Source organism: Lissotriton vulgaris, chromosome 11 (assembly GCF_964263255.1).
Source record: "Lissotriton vulgaris chromosome 11, aLisVul1.2, whole genome shotgun sequence".
Classification (NCBI taxonomy): Eukaryota; Metazoa; Chordata; class Amphibia; order Caudata; family Salamandridae; genus Lissotriton; species Lissotriton vulgaris.
Genome location: NC_141699.1, coordinates 132822439 through 132835753, shown reverse-complemented (window position 1 = coordinate 132835753; position 13315 = coordinate 132822439). Strand labels below are relative to the sequence as shown.

At 46.9% G+C, this 13315-nt stretch overlaps 1 protein-coding gene across 1 annotated transcript in view; it reads left to right on the top strand.

The window, feature by feature from the left end:
- Nucleotides 1-13315, top strand: part of DNAH10 (dynein axonemal heavy chain 10) — a 1963751-nt gene that overhangs the window by 1286025 nt on the left and 664411 nt on the right. Inside the window, exons 44-45 of the mRNA XM_086942901.1 lie at nucleotides 11840-11959; nucleotides 12109-12254. Of these exons, the coding sequence (XP_086799027.1) occupies nucleotides 11840-11959; nucleotides 12109-12254 (266 nt within the window). The remainder of the gene's footprint in view (nucleotides 1-11839; nucleotides 11960-12108; nucleotides 12255-13315) is intronic.

Below are 13315 nucleotides of genomic sequence, written 5' to 3'. Positions count from 1 at the left end.
CGGGATCTGCGACAGTCTGGCCTTACCCGCCTGGGTTAATACTTCTGGTCCGCCGCGCCACAGGGAGCCTGGCACCGCCGGGGTCCCCCCGCTGTCCTATGGGCCTCTCCGCTCTGTCCCCACAATCAGCGCAGGCCTCCGCGGCGGGACACCCCCAGCACCGGGGGGGTGGGGGGGGGGGCCCTGGGACGAAATGCACCATGTCCCGTCTTCCGTAGTCCCCCGCTCAGATCGGCCCCCGCTCACCTGCTGGCATATCCGGGGCCCGGGGCTGGGTTGCTGTTCCTCTTTCCGCCCCCCGGCCTCGAAGGCTGACTGCTAGCCCCGCCTGCAATGGCGCACCTGGGCGGTCTCCTCACCCAGCACCCGCGGCCGCCTCGCACCGCAGCCGGGGGCCAAAGAGCGTCTCCCGCTCTGGGGGGTATCGCCGCCGGGAGCTTCCGAGTCGGCGGCCGCGCTCCTTCCGAGTGCTCTGGCAGTGCGATCCGCTGGCTAGCCCTCGGTCTTCCAGGGCTCCGCCGCGGTCGCCATCTTGTGCGCTGCTCTCCTTGTCTCCGCTCCGGTGGCCGCAGTGATCGGCGGCCGTTCTCAACGCCGCAGTTCCGCCAGCAGCTCAAAACTTGCCCCGCCGGTCACTACCGTGCCCTCGCTCGGCGCCGGGGCACACACGGGTTCTCCGGCAGTATTGACAGGATTATTGTGGGGAAGAGGCACGGAGCTCTGGGCTCACGCCGCCATCACCCTCGGCGCTCAAGCCACGCCTCACCAGTTTTCCAATTCATGAAAATCCTTTTGGATCTTTTTACTATGTTCTGCATGCAGATTTGACTAAACCGATGACCATAACATCAAATAGTAGGAAAAAATGCAAAATGAAGAATTGATGGATGGAATGCTGTACAATGTCAAACATTTACTCTTAGTACAGAGATCTCTGTCGAAATCCATCGTTTTTTTGCTCACCATGCCATTCCAGTTTGGACCCAGACAAATGGAAATCAGGGCATTTTTCGCCCTAAGTAGGAAGGTTCTGCCCAGACATGGGTCCCATGCTCACCATGCCACTGGAGGCAAGCCAATTTAGCTGATGATGGGTGATACCTCAAAACTGGTCCCAGGATGCTTGTTTCCGGTCCAAGGAGACCTGGCTTGGCAGTTAGGGCTGGACTGTTCCCATGAGGCGCAAGGTCAAGACTGATTTGCATGGGGGGAGGAGCCAAGCTCGACATCGAGATGGCCGCACGTTAGCTCGGCTCTGCTGTCCGACCTGCCTAAACTCGAATATCCTGTCACTTATCCTACCCAAAAAGGACAACAACTTATATGCAAAGCTTCGCAGTCACTTACCATCCATCCTGGTGGATCCGGCGCTCAGTGGATCCGCAGCGGCGTCCTCCCGGAAAGTGCGGCCTCTCCGGGGTTGAGACCGGGGCCTCGCCCTTAGCGAGTTGCCGGCGAGACGGTGTCGGAGGCGGCCTCGGGTGGAGGATTGGGGCCTGCCGGAAGATGCCGATGTGCGAAGAGCCCGGAGGCAAATGAACGCGCCTGAGACTACCGTCCGGTACTCCAGAGGTGGTGTGCGGCAAGTTGTGGGTGAGGGACGCCGTGTTGGTGGCTCCCCCCTTTGTTGCCGCCCGGCCGTACCGGACTCCATCGCTCGGTGGCAGAGAGTGATCCTAGCGGAGTGGTGTCGCCGGCGGGTCCTCCTCTTTTGGTGGTCATCATTTTAGCGTCGTGGGTGCGGTTTGTGCGCTTGAGGGGGATCCCGCCGGGGCCCTACTGGTGAGCCCACCCCTGGATATGATTCCAAAGAGACGGCGCAATTGTCGCAAAATGGCGGCTGGTGCCATGTCCTGTGTAACGTCCCGGGATGCCGATTCTTTGCCCTTGTGCTCCGCTTGGACCTGCACTGGTGAGCTCGAACCCACGATTGGCGACGTCCTGCAAGCGCTGAAGAATTGGAAATTTACCATGGCCCAGGACTCTTGTGTACAGGACGATGTGATGGCCGCCACTGCTCCCGGGTCGTCTCTTGAGGACGCGGATGGGCCTGAGGTGGTCGTTGATTGTTCCCCGCTTTCTGGTTGGGGTAGCGATGATCCGACATGTGAGCGGGTAGAACCGCTGGTGATCATTGACACTGGTATACATGACTGCCGTGAACAGATCCTGCATTGCCATCGGCAGAGGAGGTCCCATGGGTTGCTTCCATTGATCGTCCAGCGACTTTTCCACGGCCTTTTCTCATCGCCATGTTCTATGCCCACTGGATCGACACACATCGTGACGTTAGCTAAGAAAGGACTAGGATGAGTCCGGTTCTTACTTCGGAGGACTACTAATCGGTGAACTGAGTTATGGACTGCCCCAAATTGTGATACTTTGTTGATTCCTTCATATTTACGTATAACTGAACACTTGCCAGTTTCGTTTTGGGCCACACTCATAGTTTGTGTGTGCGGGGGCGGGGGCCGCGTCATCTGCTACATGGTTCCTCTCCCCAGGCTTTCCTTTTTTCCCTTTCTTTTTCCTTTTCTCTATATCATCTCATTCTATATTTCGGGTTCATAATTAGGGCGACAGGCAAGCTGCTGGGGGGGGTAGGCCGTAGCCTTCTGCAGGGGTGCAGGGTGGGGCGGGTGGATTAGGGTCTATTAGATAGTTCTTTGTTTCTATGGCTCTTTTGTGTCCTTTTCTTGGATCTCCACGACTGTGCATAATCCCGCGGGGTGAGTTACTGGGGGGGAGGAATAGGTATTATATGTAATATGGTACCCATGGCTCTGTTTATCCTGAATTAGTTGCTTCGCCCCCAAGCACGTTCGCTATTTGTATTATTGATCGCCATTACCACTGTGGGGTGGGTACAGTAACGTGGAGTCCCCCTACTTCCCTTTTTCTTTAGTACTTTTGTTTTCTTATTTCTCGAGTTGGGTTGTATAATGATGGCAACTTATCTGTTTCCCTGATGGTTTTTATTATTACGGAAACGCTGTTCAGTTTGTCTCTGGGTACAAGTGGTCGTGCGTGGACACACCCAATGAGGAACTATAAGCGAACCTATGCTTTGCATGCTATGGACCTTTCTGATTATTGCTTTTTGGCTGTACTGCTATGATAAAGTTGGTTTGTTCCTCGCCACGTACACCAGGTTACTACCTATACAACTGATCCTTTATTCTTTTAATATATAAAAATTAACCTCCTTTGATCCTATGTCGAGTGGTTCCAGTTAGTTAGTATCATTGACTTGCAGCGTTAGGTAATATCGTCTAACCACTCCGTGCCTTTAATTGATAATGGTGCTTTCCAGTTTTGTTCCGTGGCCGGCCCCCGGGTTGTGGGCCCGTATTTGTATGAATCCATTTCCTCAAATAAAGGTTTTCAAAAACTTTAAAAAAAAAAGACTGATTTGCATATGGCTGGGTCCAAACTAGGGTGGCATGGTGAGCAAAAGAACTAACGGATTAAACCTAGATCCTTGTGACTTGGTGTGAGTGTTTGCGTTGTTCAGCATTCTGTCCATCATCTGTCCTTTTTGATTTTGTAACATTGAAGGAGGCAGAAATAATATTATCCTCCATAAATTCCAAACGCACCTCTTGGTCGAAAGATGTCAATGAGTGGACACTGAGAAGATCTATTGAGTTTTTGTCTTTATTGTCCAAGGAAAGGGTGACTCCTACCAAGAGCCAGGGTGCAACGTTGCGGCTAATAGTACACATTATAGTTGCCAGGTGTCTCCTTAAGAAGAGGCTCACAGTAAGGATGGAAAAATATGAGTGAAAACTTCCTTTGCAATTTTGTAGTTCTTGATTGAAGATGAAGACTAATAGAAGATTAATACCAGATTAGTAGCCAGGCACCAAACTTCACTTGCATTAGGGAGTGAAAAAAGCCAAGTCAGGCATCCAGAAGTAGATTCAGTAGAATTTCTAACTGGAACAAAAAAATAGTAGCAAGTGGCTGAAGTATTCAATGAAAAATATGGCAACCAATGCATTTAACCCTAAAGCTTTTTTTAGATGACTAATATGGAAACTCACATGACAGGAAAAGACTAAACTTCATCTTGGATTGAGAACCTCAGATATAAGTCTGTTTGTGTAAACCACCATCTTGAAAAGGTCAGTTGTTAAGGCTTGTTCACACTACTTTCCTGACACTGGTGGCGTTAGAGAGGCACACAAAGAAAGAAAACAATACTCCTCGATTGCCCAGCACTTAACTCCACATTCCTGCTGTCACCCTTCTCGTCGGACACTCTGTCAGCTTGCAGGTCACCAGTCCGAGTGACAGGGAGCGCAGAAACACCAAGAATGCTTTACCACACAATGAGTGCGGCATCCAGCAATGCACGCTGCCTGACTCTCTGATTGCCTGGCTATGTGAGGAGTGCACCGTATTTTCCTGAATGAATGCAATTTCTGGTAAGCTCTCTGCACAGATGTAACAAAATCAATGGACACCCTTTTGAACAGTTTACCACGCCAAACGGAGGAATTCAGCGCCAACAGCGAGTCAGAGCGGCTCACCTTTTCTCTACTCGGCACCAACCCACCTCTCGGCGCACCCGCTTCGCGGGTGCCCCTTCGCCTGCCTGAGGAGGGAAACACACCTGCTGCTGTTTGTGAGGAGCGTTAAGGCAGTAAGGAGGTAAGCGGCACCGGGCGTGTGGCTGCAGCGGGGCTGCGAGCGTGCAGGGACTTCAATTCCCAGAAGTCCCTGCTAGACCGACGGAGAGCTTCCGGTCCGCTCTCCCTGCTGGCCCGCCCCCCGCCCTCCTGAGGCCTCTTAACGCCTGTTTGCAGCCAAAGTGAGTGGGACACCCTTTTGAACAGTTTACCACGCCAAACGGAGGAATTCAGCGCCAACAGCGAGTCAGAGCGGCTCACCTTTTCTCTACTCGGCACCAATCCACAACTCGGCGCACCCGCTTCGCGGGTGCCCCTTCGCCTGCCTGAGGAGGGAAACACACCTGCTGCTGTTTGTGAGGAGCGTTAAGGCAGTAAGGAGGTAAGCGGCACCGGGCGTGTGGCTGCAGCGGGGCTGCGAGCGTGCAGGGACTTCAATTCCCAGAAGTCCCTGCTAGACCGACGGAGAGCTTCCGGTCCGCTCTCCCTGCTGGCCCGCCCCCCGCCCTCCTGAGGCCTCTTAACGCCTGTTTGCAGCCAAAGTGAGTGGGACACCCTTTTGAACAGTTTACCACGCCAAACGGAGGAATTCAGCGCCAACAGCGAGTCAGAGCGGCTCACCTTTTCTCTACTCGGCACCAATCCACCTCTCGGCGCACCCGCTTCGCGGGTGCCCCTTCGCCTGCCTGAGGAGGGAAACACACCTGCTGCTGTTTGTGAGGAGCGTTAAGGCAGTAAGGAGGTAAGCGGCACCGGGCGTGTGGCTGCAGCGGGGCTGCGAGCGTGCAGGGACTTCAATTCCCAGAAGTCCCTGCTAGACCGACGGAGAGCTTCCGGTCCGCTCTCCCTGCTGGCCCGCCCCCCGCCCTCCTGAGGCCTCATAACATCAGCCTACTCCCGCAGCGCGGGACGCAGCCCGGGCTAAGACTGGGCAAAGACAGGGCCGTTTTAGGCCGTTAGAGACCGTTTAAGACCGGACCGGGCCACTCCCCTTGGTTCTATCCTTTTGAGTCTCTGCAGCTAGCATACTTGAATTTTTACATATTTATTGTAATATCCTTTCCCCACAATGTCCTCACGTGAAACTAGGAGCAAGGCAACTAAGACCTCCAAAAAAGCCACAGGCACCCTAGATGACTTTATCACCAGGACCAGCCTCTCCATTGATAATGAAATTACTAAACTCCAGCACAGAGTATCAACTGAACTTGAATGCGCTAGGAGGCTTTCAACTGAACTTGCGCTTAGGAAAAAATCTTCCCTAGGCAGCATTGCTACATCCAAAACTCCTGAACGCATTTCTGGTCCAAAACCAATCATAGCCCTAGCCGAGGTGCACTCGGTAGTAGAGGAATCAATTCCTCCTACCAACCACGAACCCCATGGGCCTTCAGCTAGGGCCGAGTCAGGAAGCTCATCACAGTTGACACTCTCAAAGGAGAGTGTTGAGGTCCTTCCAGACGGGGCGCCCTGTAAGTCACTAGTAGAGACGATACCTAACATAAGCCCATCATCTACCTGTCAGTTGCCAGTTGAAACAGAGTCTCCCAAAAACCAATCACCCGCCAAAGTACCATCAAAGCACAAAAGAAAGCGTAAACACCTAACCGCTTTCGCTAGAAAAAAAGCTAAAGTCGCACTTAGTCATAACATCAAGGGTGGAACTCCAAACACGCCTGTTGTAACATCCGAGATCTCTGTACACGATGTAGCACTAGTAAATGCAGACAACACTAACAACAGCATAGATGGACAAATTTCCATTGATAAGTCTGATCACTTAGGTAGCGAGGGGCAAAGAGTCTCCTGTGATATGGTAGAACAAGATGGTGGAAGAGAAGAATTTTTAAAAATAGTATGGGAGACGCTTAAGAGATTACTCAAACCACTGGAAATTAGGTTAACTGGAATTGAGAATCAGCTTCTCGAGGTTGAGAAAAGTGTTATTACTCTTTCAAGCATAAGTCTCAACTGTACTGAAGCGCCTAGAGTCACCCAGCAAGTTCCAGTCCCCGTTCCGGCCACATCAAAAAATTCATATATTAGTCCATTGGATGTGCAGCAAAAAAAGGTGGGGATAGCAAATAATACAAACACTATTCAATCAACTAGCACCAAAACCCAATACTACTAGCAAACCCATGCAGAAAAACCAGGCCCATACTAATACTCCCCTACCACAAATTCCTTCTTCTTCCCACTCTTCCAATCAGAGTACATTAGCCTTAAACAAACCTCAACCCAATATTCCTGCCTACCCCTATATTAGTTCTGCAGGCATTCAATCCATGCCTGACAAAACCTTTGCAAATGCCTCCCATAAGCCAAACTATCAGTTTAACCACACTCGCAATAATTTTAGAGGAGGGTACATAGATCTGCCACCAGACGCTAGTACATTTGTAGCTGTTCTCACAGGGGTGCCAGAACTGGATAGTCAATATGAAGAAAATTTCCAATCGCTAAAAAATAAAGTGATTTTTTGGCTAAATAAATATAAACCCATTCCCAACCAGATGAAAAGTAAGATCCTTATGGTTAGGAGGGTACCATGGGTAGGGCCAACTGTAAAATCAATCACGGGCGATTGTATTGTCATATCCTTTGAAGAACCCCAGAGTGCTGAACAAATCTGCAATTGGAAATCGTACGGTGTGAATCCCCCTATTGAAGCCAGACCCCTATCATTCTTCTATCCTCCACCGAGACCTATCCATCACGGCCCCAATTGGAATCCTGTCAACCAGTATTACGACAGTGCTCCAAACTTGGCTAGACATGGTGATTATAATATGTGGTCTGGTGCTCCAAACTTGGCTAGACATGGTGACTATAATATGTGGTCTGGCATTCCCACCTTCAATAGATTTAGCTGCCTAGATGCTGTGGATTGACTTGCCACTATGCCTGACTGCATCTATGAATTATATGATGCCTTCTGTAGATTGGGCAAAGGCTATCCCAAACCTAAAAATGTCGTACACTTGCACGATGATGACCAGCCCAATAGAAATATGCTGCACAGGACTAACCCAGATCCACAGAAAACGGGATCACTTTATAAGGCTGGAAATGTACGCTGTTGCCCAGCTGAGGGTGGTCGGGATGGGAGGGTAATTACTGCAGCTAGAGAAAAAGTAAAGGTTGCAGAGATAGACAGAACAAATCTGCAAGTAGGCATCCGGCCTAATCAGTGTGTAGTCAATCCCCCCCCTGTCAATCAGAGTACCGATCCTTGCTTACTTATCCTATCGTGGAACATTGCAGGTGTTCATAAGAACCTAAAAGACCCTGAGTGGGCAAACTACATTGACACCTGTGATATTTGTCTACTACAAGAAACTTGGGCCATAGAAGTTCCTCACCGGGTAGGTTACAAAACTTATGGCATTAAGGCAGCTCAGTCTGACAGAGGAAGACCATCAGGGGGTCTATTAATCTGGCTAAAAATCACCCTGGCCATGCAGGTTGAAACTGTGGATACAGGCTCTCCGGATATTTTAGCCCTAAGGGTCACTCCATCGTGTGGCAATGAATGGTACATCGTCAATGTCTACAATAGACCGACTAGTCACTCCAAGGTATCAACAACACTTGAGGCCCTGGAGCTCCTGTTGAAAAACGTAATTGGAGATATCCCGGTCATCTTGGGAGGAGACTTAAATTGTAACTATGAACCTGTTCTGGGCATCTCTGAAGTGTTCGAAGATGAGGACTCAGCGTACAACATCCCCCAGCTCGAAACCACCAAATTTGTTAAATATTCGACATTGGCCAGCCAACTACTAAGACTTTCCGCAGACCACGGCCTTAGAGCAGGCAATGGCCGACTCCCATCGGACCTGCAAAAACAACCAACCTTCTCTAAAGCTAAAAGCAATTTAGATTTTGTACTTGTTTCTCTTAGCATCTGGCACTTTATGATAGATTTGAAAGTAGTAAGTAGGGGGGAAAGTGATCACTACCCCTTGGAACTTTACATCAACAAGAGCATGGTTAGTGACACCACTTTAACTACAACTGAACCCACCCAAGTCACCTTATGTGAGGACGTCCACATAAGCAACAACAGACGTGCAGTAAGATGGCCACGTGTTTTGGCGGATGGTAATGCCTTAGCACTGGTTTATTCTCTTTTTGAACAAACATTTGCACATATAGCTGACTATGCCTTCCTACCGGAACATTTTGAACATTTTATTGATCTACACAAAGTCTTCTTTTCTGAACTAAAAATGCTCTTATCAAAAATGCCGAGAAAGAAGCAGCAAAACCAAAGAGTGGCCAACCACGGAAAGTTATGGTATGACCACTCGTGTAGAACTGCCAAATCAAACTTATTGTTTGCCATTAAAAACAAGTCCAAAGAAGAAGTAAAATTTGCAAGGGTGGAATATAAACGTACATTAGAAACATCCAAAAAACTCTGGGAAGAATCAATTTGGGCCGAAATGTTATCTGCTGCAAAAACCAATGACAATGTTGGCTTCTGGAGACTAGTGGCCAACGGGGGACATGCTGGGAGAGCCGTGAAAGATGTATTTCTGGATGAGATGACCTGGGTATCTCACTTTACAAACCTTTACAAGCAATACGACAGTGATAGCCAATGGAGCTTAAGGTCCCCTCCCCCTATTGAACCCCTCAACTTCACACTGGAAGAGACAGTAAGGGCGATCAACGATCTTAAAAATTCTAAAGCCCCTGGTCCGGACAGAATACCGGGGGATCTCTACAAACATGAAGTTGACGTCTGGGCCCCCTATCTGAACCGTCTGTTTAACGCCCTATCCTCAAATTGTAACTTTCCAGACAGCTGGCGGGCAGCGGAGGTTGTGCTAATATTTAAAAAGGGGGATAGAATGACACCCTCCAATTACAGACCAATCAGTCTGATGGACACACTCCAAAAACTATACGCCAAACACCTCCTATTCAGAATCAACGACTGGCTTGAAGCTACGAATATAATTTCCAAATTCCAGGCTGGCTTCCGGAGTAAGACCAGCACAACAGACCAAATTTTTCGATTTTGCTGTTTGATTTGGAAATATGTCCAGCTGAAAAAAGGTCACCTGTATGTAGCCTTCGTTGACCTGAGGGCTGCATTTGACTTAGTCCCACGCAGTCTACTTTGGAAAACCTTGCAAGAAATTGGGTTGCCGGGATGCCTCCTAGCCCAAATAGTTGAGCTGCATGCTGATAATTTTGCAAATATCAGGTGGGGCCCTAATGGCGAGCTGACTCGCAACATTCCCATTGAACGTGGGGTTCGCCAGGGGTGTGTCCTGGCCCCTACCCTATTTTCCCTGTTTATTAATGATGTCCCTGATTATTTAAATGCTTGTGTTAATGATTCGCCGCAGCTCAATGGTGTAAGGGTGCCTGCGCTGCTCTTTGCAGACGATACTATACTCATATCCCAAACAAAAAAGGGCCTCCAGGCACTCCTTAACTCCTTCAGCTGCTACTGCCAGACAAAGGGCTTGGAAATCAATGCAAACAAAACGAAATGCATGTCACTAAATCCCAGTATGCCAGATAGAGGGTTTTTGACCCTGAACAGCCAAAAACTAGATACTGTGGATAACTTTTCCTATTTGGGTGTTGTACTCGATTCCAAGCAAAGCTGGAAACCCCAAATCGAGAAAAGTAAAATAACATATGCCCAAAATGTCAAACCAATTTTATGCAAAATGAATTCTAGTACAAGCAAAAGTGTATCCCCGGTTTTAGAACTTTTTAAATTTAAAATACAATCTGCTGTACTATATGGAGCAGAGATATGGGGCCCATGGGCAAAGAATAGCTTCCAAGTTATGGACAATAAATTCATGCGGGCTTCTGTGAGGGTTCCTATTAGTACACCCCTTTTACCACTCCAACTTGACTTAAACTTTAGGAGAACAGATCATCTAACTATTTTAAGGCCATTATTATTTTGGGTTAGGCTTTGGACTACCCCTGAGTTGATAGATTATAGAAATGGCCTGCAAGAACTGATGATGCTTGATTCCTTTAACTCCCTGCATTGGCTAGTGCACATTAAAAAATGGCTTACACTCTTGGGCCTATATTCAATGTGGGAGACTCCAGACAAAATGCCTACCTTTTCCAAATTAGTAGTTAAGCGAGCATTCTGGACCCACATAAGTGGGGAGCTAGTGGATGGAGTTAGTGTTGGTTCCGCAGTCCAGGCTTTTCTATTATTTAAGGACGAGCTTTGTTTCGAACCATTCCTGGACGAGATAGAGCCACCCATTGCAAAAACCCTTTTCCTAAAGTTCAGATATGGGATACTTATGCTGAATTACAATACTGAAAGATGGGCACAAAAAAGACTGGGAGCCTTGTCTGTTAAAACCAAGTGCTGCCCTATGTGCTCCATTGACTGTTCCGAGAATGAGGTTCACATGCTCTTTGTTTGTAGCGCATATGCGAAACCGAGAAAGAAATGGCTGAAACCAATGTGTAACCTTCTGGGGACTAGGTCCTGTTCAATAGCCTTTAGGATCATGAAAAGCAATTCAACCCAGTTTATTGTATTTAGCATAAGTAAATTTCTATACTCTGTTTACATAATCCGTAAAAAACAAGGATATTGTCTCTGAGTTGGAAAAGTGTATATGTTTACCTAACCCTTGCATTTGTGATATTTTTTAACATAACTTTTAAAGAAATTTTTTTGAAATGAAATATAATGCGTGATTTTCCATGTAAAAATGAATTGTAAAAACTATTCCTTGCCCGTACAACACTTTTTTAAATACTGTTATATTAATGTTGATTTTTTATGTATGTATGTGACTTTTATGGCCAAAATGGCCGAAATAAAGTTATAATAATAATAAAAATCAATGTTCATATTAAATTGGGATAAGTTCATGGTCTTACAAAAATCTGTTCTCCCATACTTGCAGAGAGTGCAGCTTGTCTTATCTTAGAAATCCTGGATAACTTACTTATTTAGTTTTAATTCTTGCATGCTGTCGCACTCCACTATGGCCCTTTTTTCGCAGGTAGAAAAATGTTTTCCAAGGTAATTGCATGGACTTTATGTCCATCAATATGATGTCTTGTTTTACAGTGCAGTCCACTGCCATCCATGTGAATTCAGGGGTGCATGTTGGATGCTGTTTGCAATTTGCCTACTCTGCTGTTACTTGTTACGTTTCACTTCAGGAAGGAATGCTTGTATTCTCTAGGTCAGCTACCAACTATATATGACTTCCATTTTGATGGACAGAAAAACAAATGGCTGCCTTGGACTAAACTGGTACCCAAATACGTTCACAGTGCTGAAGTGAAATTTATTGACATCTTGGGTGAGTTATGTTTTTTTTAAATCAGGCTATTGGAAATTCATGTAAATACCACCAGTGCAGTGGCAGACGGGTGTTTATGCTTAAGAAATCTTAGTTAATTTTATAATTGTCTAATTTTTCCACACCTATGTTTACACCAAAATGTGCAGTACCTACTGTGGAGACAACCCGCACAACCTGGTTGCTGGAGCAGATGGTCAAAATCAAACGCCCCGTTGTTCTTGTTGGAGAATCTGGAACCTCAAAAACTGCGACAACACAGAATCTTCTGAAAAACCTAGACAGAGACACCACGGTATGTATTTGTTTTACACTAGCATTGATTAAAATGTATTTTTAATTTCCAACAACCTGCCTAGAATGTAATGAGCTATATTGCAAATGGCGTGGAAACATGTATTTCCCCATATCTAGGGGTGGGGAAATAACAGGAATTACAGGTAATGTGGAATAACTTGCAAATTGGCATTTCTGAACACATTTCTACATGTTTTCCATGTTTTATCCCACTGCTTGTTACTGGGCCCATCGGATTTTACAGACGGCTTGCAATCCAGCCGAAAAGCTATTGTGTGTAAATTAAAAGACAATTTAAATTGGTAATCTGCGATCTATATTGAAAGGAGCAAAGGCTATCCCGATTTACTTTAAATTGAACCTGCATTCAAAAGGTATATATAGATGTCAGTGATTTATTTTTAGGGGCAGTATTATTACTTTTCTTTCATTCCTATCACGTCTCCTACTTGGTTGTTGGTAAGAGACTACTGCAATTTGCGCCTCACAAAATGGAATGTACAACAGTGTCTGAGACACTGTTTTTCAATTCTCAAATGGGTCGCAAGGGACCTGCCTCATTAATATTCACGAGGCAGGTTGTAATTTGCGACTTAAAAATAGCCTGTAAACACAGAGATGGTGGCCTACTGTGGAAAGCAGACCTCCCATGTCAGTGTTTTTCAATAAAGCATCTTTTTTCTTAAATGCAGCCCGTTTTCCTTAAAGGAAAACAAGATGCGCTTTTTTAAAAAATGAATATTTTTCTTTTCATTTTTTTAAGGGCAGGCAGTGGTCCCTCTGACAACTGCCTGCTCTTAAAAATATGTTTGTACCGATCCCCTGGGGACCCCTTCCCATTTGCGACTGGCTTACCATCTACTTGAAGTAGGCGGTAAACAGCAAGTTTTTTGAGATCGCAAACGTGGTCTCAAAACAATAGCACATATCATTCTGACTCGCTAATAGGAAGGGACAAACGTGGCACGCCCTTTCCTAATAGCGACTCGCAAACACTATTTTGTAGCATTTGTACATACCACCACCATTTTTTTGCAGTCAGAAACGTGCTAATTTCCC